The sequence below is a fragment of the Corylus avellana genome, chromosome ca7 (assembly GCF_901000735.1).
Source record: "Corylus avellana chromosome ca7, CavTom2PMs-1.0".
NCBI lineage: Eukaryota > Viridiplantae > Streptophyta > Magnoliopsida > Fagales > Betulaceae > Corylus > Corylus avellana.
The window spans coordinates 26,813,985-26,823,916 of record NC_081547.1 but is presented as its reverse complement, the minus strand read 5'-3'; the positions used below and the strand labels follow the sequence as shown (position 1 = coordinate 26,823,916).

At 33.4% G+C, this 9,932-nt stretch overlaps 2 protein-coding genes across 2 annotated transcripts in view; one reads left to right on the top strand and one right to left on the bottom strand.

Annotated features, from left to right (window-relative positions):
- Positions 1-9,932, bottom strand: part of LOC132188077 (uncharacterized) — a 56,883-nt gene that overhangs the window by 9,821 nt on the left and 37,130 nt on the right. The window lies entirely within an intron of this gene.
- On the top strand, positions 7,811-8,922 carry LOC132188151 (uncharacterized). The gene is made up of 2 exons (XM_059602553.1): positions 7,811-8,434; positions 8,660-8,922. The coding sequence occupies exons 1-2, from the start codon at positions 7,835-7,837 to the stop codon at positions 8,780-8,782; spliced, it is 723 nt and encodes a 240-aa protein (XP_059458536.1). The 5' UTR covers positions 7,811-7,834; the 3' UTR covers positions 8,783-8,922.

Here is a 9,932-nt window from a genome sequence, read left to right as displayed (position 1 = left end):
TCACCCCAATGCTAATGAATGGCACCTTTTGAGTACTGGAGGAAAATAATTAGAAGAAGAAAAGGCAAATTTAACTATATGAATGGTGAGAGTCTGTGAGAGGGATGAGGAGACCGCTGGGATGAATATATAGGTCTCTTAATGTTCATCCACATATGAGTTCCATACAATTTTTCTTACAATTATGTGTTGAAATTGCAAACAATGTACCCAAATAGATGTTAGAGATCAGTTAATTCCTATTCCTTTTCAGATTATAATGGTAGTTGAAAATTGTGACAATATGCTAAGAACCACCGTACCTTCTCTCTGACTGTGTGATTTGAAAATGATTTATGATCATCTAATTTCTCCACCATAGAATTTCATACAGATTGTTTTTTAATTTGAATTACTTTTTTTGTAGCTGAAAATCACTTATTTCTACCATGTCAAGCGAAAATGCGAGAAACATGTCATTCGTACGCATAAACAAATTAATGTATTTCCATGTGATACTGCCTACAGAATACGTAGTGAGCGCAACTTGTCATTGAATATATCATCATCTTTACATATAAAGATCAGCTTGTAATTGCCATGATTCGAATGCTTTTATAAAAAAAAAAATAATAATAATAATAATAATAAAAAAGCTTTTATCGGGATGTGGTTCAATAGTACGAAGTACTAATCCTAATGGCCGACAAAAGTAAAGCAATTGTACCAATTAATGTAGGACCTACAGAATTTATAGGACTACTTCTTCTTTTCTTTTTTTTTTCTTTTTAACTTGGAGCTTAATTTTGTTATATAGATCTGAAAATTGTAATGGCGATAACATAAAACGCATAGCACAAGGGGATGCAAAACGCAAATGGAAATAGCATAAAACGCATAAGGAAAAACGCAAGTGGAGGCCAGCTGCCCTTCCTCGATCTTTCCGCTACCGTACGCCTGTGTAGGGAAAAGCACTTAACTCGATCGCTCGATATATCAACGGATACCCATCTTCACCTTCCTCTTCCATTATCTGCAAATACCCATTAACACGGCGCTTGCCAGAGCGAATTCTGTGTAGGCCAATTGAGGGCTCTTGGCATACTCAATATATCCATTCCAAGATTCATCACCATTCACATACCTAACGATTACATGGCATCCACCAACGTAAGTTTGAAGCTTTTCATAGACAAGAAGAAGCAACGGGTGCTGTTTGCCGAAGCGGACAAGGACTTTGTTGATTTCCTACTAAGCATTTTCACTCTGCCGGTCGGAACTGTCACGAGGCTTTTGAAAGAGGAAGGCGGCATGGTAGGCTGCTTGCCAAGCCTCTACCGGAGCTTTGAAAATCTGAGTGTTACTCACATCGAACCAGACAAAGACAAAGGCTTTCTTCTACAACCAAAAGTATTCATGCCTGGTGCTAAACTCCCTCTCCTATTGCCAAACATTGCCTGAACATTCCGTCAATTGTATAGGTGTCCGAACCCATACAATTACAGCAACTGTTGCAGTTACGCGGCTGATGACGATAGCACAAATTGTCCTAATTGCAATTCTAAGATGGGCCAGATCGTAACATTCACGGATCCCCCATGCGCAAGAAGGGCGTTCTCCACTAGTGAGGTAGGTTACGTGAAGGGGTCGACGGCTACATACTTGGTGATGGATGATCTGGATGTGAAGGCCTTGTCTACCAGCTCTCTTGTCACTTTGCTTACCCAGTTTAATGTCAAGGATGTGGGGGATATTGAGGAGAAAGTGATCGATGTGGGCATGGATGAGGTATATATATGCCACTCATTACAACAACCAAATAGTTCTTTTGTCTGTCAGTTTATTTATTATTTTTCGTAAAAAAAATTGAACAACAACGTCATTAAAATTAAGGGTATTTGTTAATGGCATCGCCAATAGAATGATCATTACAAATTTATAGCTAATTTGCTTCTTAATTTATCTGGTTGATGGTAGGGTCTAAAATTGCTGAAGGCTTCTTTGCAATCAAACACTGTTTTGACTGACGTCTTCTTTTCGGCGCCGGAGAACATTAAAACTGAGGACTCACTTATGAATGTGGGACTGACTGTGGACTGATTGATTGTTGTGAATGAATTTTGAGATTATAGCAATTAAGGTAATATTGTTGGAAATCAGTGTGCTTTAATTATTTCTACTTGCAAAGGCTCAGCTCTGTCGGACTGGTTGTGTTCATACAAAACAGTAATCATGTGATTACTAATTTGGTCTTCATCTTAGTTGCACTCATGTTTCTCATTTTCTGTTACATATATCACTTGAATCACTATATATGTTTGCTTAATTTTTGTTATTCATCTTCTTTTTTTTTTCGGGCCAAAGAGTAATTTCGGCTTGAGTACTGGAGGAGTTCAAACTTTTTATTTCTTCTAACAAAATTCTCTTAGTCCCTACACAACTCACTAGCAATTCCCACAAAAATTAAGACAACCTGACCAATATTTATTTATGCTCTTCTTGAACTTTAGCAGTCTCTTTGAGGTGTCTTTTTTTGCCAGCCCCCTGCACATCATGTTTAAATGATTATATTTATTTATTTTTATTAATTTAAGCTTTAAAAATAAGTGATCACTTAAATATTTATAAAAAAAAAAAAAAAGTTGTGATTTTATTGGTATTAAAATAAAAGTCTTAGATTTCAAATTTAACCTTCGTAATTTATTTTTTATTTTAATTAAAAATCTCACAACATAAAAAAAATGTTAAATAATTAAATTTGCGTTAGGCTTTCCCGATAATTACTGGATCTGGATCCCCTCTCATTGTAGAGCAAATTGGAGATTTTTCAATTGTCAATCTTAGCCATTCAATATTATCCAACGGTTCAGAGTATGCCACGTATCCCATTAAAATTAAAAGAATAAAATATTATTTAACTTTTAAAAAGACAATAAAAATAAAAATAAACTATATATATATATATATATGTGGTGGCCGGCCACCACAGATGAGTCATGGGGGTGGCTTTAGGGACGGTTGGGGGTGACTTTGGGGGTCGCCGAAACTATCTCCAACCGGTCTTTGGGGGTGGCGGAAGCCGCCTCTGGGTTAGGGGTAGCTTCGGTCACCACATATTTTTACTAGTGTGTATCATCAATCATGGCGTGTTAATCGATAAGGGCTAAAATCCTCAAAACAAGGATCTCTTTGATATTTCAACATCGACATAATTATGCACCTTTCATCAATATAATTTTAAAATCAAGATTTGAATAAGTCGTGACATAATTATACATTAAAACAAATATCATGCATGTCAAACTTGACTCACCTCGGCTCGATTAGATCCCTAATAACTAGGAATCACTTGTTTGTAGAATGTCAAGCTAAAATGCAAGAAACATGTGGTACGAACCCTCGTGAGTCGTGGCCGACAAAAGTAAAGCATTTGCCCCAGTTCGAAGAAATTCATGACGGTGAACTACTAGTAGCTCGTGCTTTTCCATGAAAAGCAACTTCCATATAACCAACTCAAAACTCTAATTCAAAAGTTATTTTATATATTTTTTACTTTATCACATGTTACCTTGTCATTTCCCCCCTCTTTTTCTTTTTATGTTTATGTTGCCTTTAGCTGCTAAGTCTTATATATTTTACTTTGATAAGCTGAATGATTTAATAAATAATTTTTATTAAAAATTAAAACATGTGAAATAAAATAATTATTCTCATTGCTAATGAGAAAATGACTATTTCAAGTGTTGGAGTATTATATATGTATACTTTTAATACCAATGCTATTTTATTCTACTTTTTTTTTTTTTTTTTGGAAAAATAAATTTTATTCTCCTGAATTATCCACCCATTTACACTTTGACCTCCAATGTTACAAAGTGACACTTGACCCTCCAAACTTTCAAATTGTTGCAATTCGACCATTCTGACTTCTTCTTTTTTTTTTTCAAAATGCCCTCATCCCAAGTTAAAAAAAAATAAAAAAAAATAAAAAATAAAATAAATTTAAGGGGTGGCTTCGGCCACCCCTTAATTTTTTTATTTTTTTATTTTTATTTTTTTTAACTACCAGGCAATATGCCTTTTATTTTGTTTATGAAGCAGCATTATTCTTTATCAAATTACTAATTGAGTAAATTTCAGCTAATTATGAACTAATATTGCTGAAGATAATTCTTAGTAGGGATGACCTCTCAAGCAAGGAAGGAATAAAGAATTTAGCTTGAGGCCTGAATTATATTTTTTTAAAATATTTTGACTGGCCACAAAAAAAAAAAAGATCTAAAATAAAACAACATAGGAAAGTTCATCCAAATTAAAAGGGGTTGCCACATGCATGCATGTACGTGTAAGAAACAAGTCAAGAACATAATTTTCATGTGTAAGAAACTAGCTAGTCAAACTTCTGAATCCTGATCATTATTATAGTGCATGTGGTTTTTATCAAATACATAAATTAAAGATACATCGATCCCTTCTAAAGGATCAAGCAAGCCTCCAAATGCTTTAAGCAATTTTATTTTATTTTATTTTCCGTATAAATTGGTCGTACCACATCTACAATTTTAAATAGAAAAGAATTACAAATTTTATTAAAAATAGAAATAAATGTTGATTGAACAACATCAAAGGAAAACCGGAAATAAAGACGGTAATTGAAATAAAATTAGGGAATAAATTAAAATATAATCAGAAAACAAATGAAAAATATTGTGTTTCGGTTTCCGACATCCCCCAACCTTTCAACACAACATTGTCCTCAAGGTCCCGTGGATGCCACTATGTACGTCCTCGTTAAGGGTAATATCTCATAATAGTGCACAATTAAAGTGGAAAAGGTGGAAATTTTTTTAATATAAATTCTTTTAACTATGGGCGGCTTCTTTCTTCCAACCCAATTATTGAAGTTTTCATAATTTCTTATGTCCATTTCTTGTACATATTACAATTAATTTTAAAATAACATAAATTAGATTTTTTATTTTTTTCTATTTTTTAAGCATACACCATTGTTTTTTGATGAAATGAACTTTACACTACTTTCTGAGTAGTGATATAGAGCACACCAACGTGAGTGAACAGTGCTCACACTGGTGTACTTTATAATATTATTTTTTTTAATATTATTTTTTATTATAAAGTACACCAGCGTGAGCACTGTTCACTCACGCTGGTGTACAGTGCTCTATATCACTACTCCTACTTTCTTCATATAACATTATGATTAGAAAATAACTTTTATAGCGACTTTGTACAAATTAAGTCATTTGTGTCTTCAAATAAGATAACGACACATTAGCGTAGAATACCATACATAATAAACTTGAAAACACTAAATTTTTCCTTATCATCTTCAACTCATCAACATAATAATAATCCTCATTTAAGACAATCGAAAGCCATCACTAGTTTCAGATTACTCACGATCCATACCAAATCCCACTTCACAGTGTCCCACATTGGCTCTATTAGACTGTTTGCAGCAAGCATAAACCCGCTCACCCCAGCCAATGCTCATGAATGGCACATTTTGAGTACTGGAGGAAGAGAAATAGAAGGAGAAAAGGTAAATTTGACTATATGAATGGTGAGAGTCTGTGAGCAGGAAGAGGAGACTGCGGGGATGAATATATAGCTAGGTCTCTTAATGTTCACCCACATATGAGTTCTATAAAAATTTTCTTACAATTATGTGTTGAAATTGCAAACAATGTACCCAAATAGATGTTAGAGATCAGTTAATTCCTATTCCTTTTACAGATTATAATGGTAGTTGAAAATTGTGGCAATATGCTAAGGACCACCGTACCTTCTCTCTGACTGTGATTTGAAAATGATTTATGATCATCTAATTTCTCCACCATAGAATTTCATACAGATTTGTTTTTTAATTTCAATTACTTTTGTAGCTGAAAATCACTTATTTATACCATGTCAAGTGAAAATACGAGAAACATGTCGTACGTACGCATAAACAAATGTATTTCTATGTGACACTGCCAACAGAATACGTAGTGCAGCCTGTATATTTATACTTGTCACTGAATACACCATCTTTACGTACAGATAAAGATGAGCTAGCTTGTGATTGCCATGATTAATTCGAATGCCTTTTTTTTTTAAGAAAAAAAAAAAAAAAAAAAGACTGAAGCTTAGCTACTAGGGACCAGTAATTGTTGCTTTTCCATGAAAAAGCCAATCCCATATCGCAAAAATCTAATTCAAAAGTTATTATATATATTTTTAATTTTTTTAATTTTATATTTTCTTAGGGCAAAAGTTATGACATGTCATCAGGCAGAAACCATAATTTTGGAGAGGAGTTGGTTCTTTTTTTTTTTACAAAGGAAGAATGGTCTTAAATAAAAATGTAAAATGATCATTTATTCTTGTAAAACAATGGACCGTATCTTTTTTATTTCCTTTGAAATTGAGAAAATCCGAGTCCAATAATTTTAGTGTAAAAAGTAAAACTTTAAATAAATCTTCTAATTATTGTACGTACCTTCCAGCGTATAATAGATGGTGAGAATCATATTATATTATTAGATGGTGATTGTATTTCAACTGCATGGCATAGACTTCTGGTTTTTTTTTTTTTTTTTAGGGTTATAAAAAGGGGAGATGAATTCGAAATCATGACTTTTGAGTTATAATTCATGCTCATTTCACTAACGTTGTCTGTTTTAATTGCAACATACGTGTGTATTTAACATCCGTTTTGGTATAGGAAGCAAAGATTAAGTATAGCAGAAACAACTATGAGACTGTTGGGCCAATAGGCATTCAAAGACACTTTCAAAAATAACTAAAAAGCAGATTTCAGGTAGTCCTTCCACTTCATAGCGTCTCACCTTTTGCAAGTTGAAAAATATATACAATTGAAACACAAATTAAGAAATAAATAAATAAAAATGGTGTCCGGAATTTCATTCTAATTAATCACTTGAGTCTATACAGTCCCTCTATCACATATGTATAGATATATAATCTGAAAAGATTATAGCTCCAAAATATAAAAAAGTAGATTATTAGTATCTTTAACTTTTCAAATAAATTACACGGATAACGTACAACAAAAAAAGAAAGCTAAAGCTTGGTCGGTGTTCTAGTACGTCTCATCTTCTTTTTTCCCTTTCTTCTTCTTCTTCTTCCTTTTGATCAATCATTAATATATCTTTTTGACTCAGTATAACACAAAAGGAAAAGTAAGAAATACTTGCTATGGGTCTCGCAAATTTTCTTTTGGTTTCTTGGCAACCAAGCTATGTACTAGAGCTCATTCAAATTTTGGAAAAGAAAGGAGGTAAAGAAGAGCATGCTTTTCTTGAAAAGCAACTTTCCGTATATACACTCAAATGCAAAGGTTATTCTATGCCTTTTACTTTCTTTTTCTTTGTTTTTTTTCCCTTTCCTTAGTGCATAAGTAGTTATAGTATATATATTATTATACTTTAATGATTGAAGTAATTCTTTCAAACTCGTAATTAATGTGATTGGAATCAAATATAATAACAAAGTCATTATTTTGTTAAAAAAAAAAACTACATTGAAGCAATTTCTAAAGAAAATTCATCAAATCGAATATTTCCGGCCTTCATTATATATCCACCTTTCCAAAATTATAATGTGCACAATTTCAAACGTATTGTCCATGGTGACAATTTCAAATTTCATATATTACATGATCTCAATTAGCGTATTATACCATTTCATGTATTTCAGTAGTTGCACACATATAGCGTCTCTCATTAATTTGTAGCCATTCCGTAGAGCCTAGAGACTATAAAAGGGTAACAGCAAAGCCAATAGAGGACACCAACTGGACTGGAACCTCTTTAGCATCAACATAGTTAAAATGGCAGAAACCAAGGTAACACTAAAGCTTTTGATAGATACAAAGAGAAATCGAGTCCTCTTTGCGGAAGCAGACAAGAAATTTGTTGATTTCCTCTTTAGCATTTTCACTCTGCCGATTGGAACTGTCACCAAGCTCTTACAAAAGCAAAACATGCCAGGTTCCTTGCATAGCCTGTACGAGAGCATAGAGAATTTGAGTGATACTTACATTCAGCCAGGCCAAGACAAAGACTTTCTGCTAAACCCAAAAGTTGCCAATATTTCTGGTGCTAAAGCTCCTCTCCTCTTGCCAAGCGTTGAGCATTCATATTCAGGGAAAATTTATAAGTGTACATGCAAGTGGAACAACTGTCCTTACGTGTCTAATGACCGGAGAGCAATTTGTCCTTCAACCAGGAAGAAGTCATTGACCTGGGAGCTAAGGTACGTAGACCCACCATCCTCCTCTAATGAGGAAGCTGGTTTCGTGAAAGGGTTGATTACTTACATGGTGATGGATGATCTTGTCGTGAAGCCCTTGTCCGCCATCTCTGGTATCACTGGCGTCAAGGACGTAGAGGCTATCGAGGAGAAAGTGGTCGATTTAGGTTTGGATGAGGTATATATATATATATATATATATCAAATGCTTCATTTAGTTTCTTCCTGTCTAACATATGCTCCTTAATTTGCTGCCATTTCTTTTTTGTTCTTGTTGTTTGAATAAAATTTTTATACCTGAAAAAGCTGGGAAATGCAGTGCTTTCATGCACAACGTCTGCGCCATTCTTATTGTACAATATTATAACTCTTTTACTACTTCATTTATCTGGTTTGTTTTTAGGGTGTGAAATTGCTCAAGGCTTCTCTGCAATCAAAGACTGTTTTGACTGATGTCTTCCTTTGGACAGAGACCACTGGAACTGGACTTTGTCTTTCTCCATCTTCAATAGTTAATTATCTATAAAATTAATCATCTGTGGGACTTTTTATTTTTATTTTTTGTAATCATGTTTACTGCTTCCTTTATCCCGGAGGACTGTAATATTCAATGATATTGTAAAACATGGTGTGGCAATATGCCTCCTTAAATATTTTATATGTAAATCCGTGCTATTTTGTCAAATTTTTAGTTATACTCTGTTTGGATGATCTGTTTTTGATGTATTAATTGAGTCAAATTTTGGTTGGACTGACCAACCTGACCCTGTTCGTGCCACACCTGCATGATAATTGCCAACATTTATATCATTCATTTTTTTTTAAAAAAAATGTTTGCCCCAAATTGCACACACGTGATAAATTAGGATGTCAATTTGTTATGACCGAGTGAAATGGCCATATATATACAAGGCTTTACAAATTAAATTTTATTGTCCTTTACCAGTGTTGCAACGGAAGAGCTCATCGAAAAGAAAGAAATTGAGTAGGTTTTCCTTTCATTGTTTCTACTTTCTTATATTTTGGAATGTAAAAGTTTAATTTGTTTTGTATGGTTTTATGTAATTTGAGTGATCGGTTGTAGTTAAATGATGAATTAATGTATGTAGAACTATAATTGGATGGATGTAAATGGGATGAACTGAAATGGGAATTATAAGAAGGAAGGAAATATCTTCCAAATCAATCTCGAGAAAATATCTTCAAACCTATTTAAAATAGTGTCAAATGTTTATAAATATTTAAAATGAATATTAATCATTAATAGCAGTTTACTAATTTAGACTAAATTTAATGTACATTTTAAATGTTTATTGTCACTTGGCACTATCACTACAAAAATCGGGTGAATTTTTGACTGAGAGTTTTTGACGTGTCAATACAAAAACCCCTTTTGACGTGCGGGTTTTGACGTTTTTCAACGGTTAAAACGGATGGTGTCAAAAATTTCAGATTTTTGACGTGTCTACAGTGCCACGTCAAAAATTTTTGACGTGCTAATTTTTTGACGTGGCAGTCCACGTGTCAGTCCTAACGGTCAACTAACGGATGGACTAACTTGGTCCTTTATCAAAATCCCATAGGTTCCTGTGATAAAAATGAAACGCCAATGAGTTAAAAATAAAGTTACCAAACCCCATTAGGGTATTTGGTATTTAACCCAAAAATATATATAT

Coding starts and splice junctions, on each gene's coding strand:
- LOC132188151 (XM_059602553.1), top strand. CDS start 7,835: ATGGCAGAAACCAAGGTAACACTAAAGCTTTTGATAGATACAAAGAGA. Junction 8,435..8,659: donor TCGATTTAGGTTTGGATGAG/GTATATATATAT, acceptor GTTTGTTTTTAG/GGTGTGAAATTGCTCAAGGC.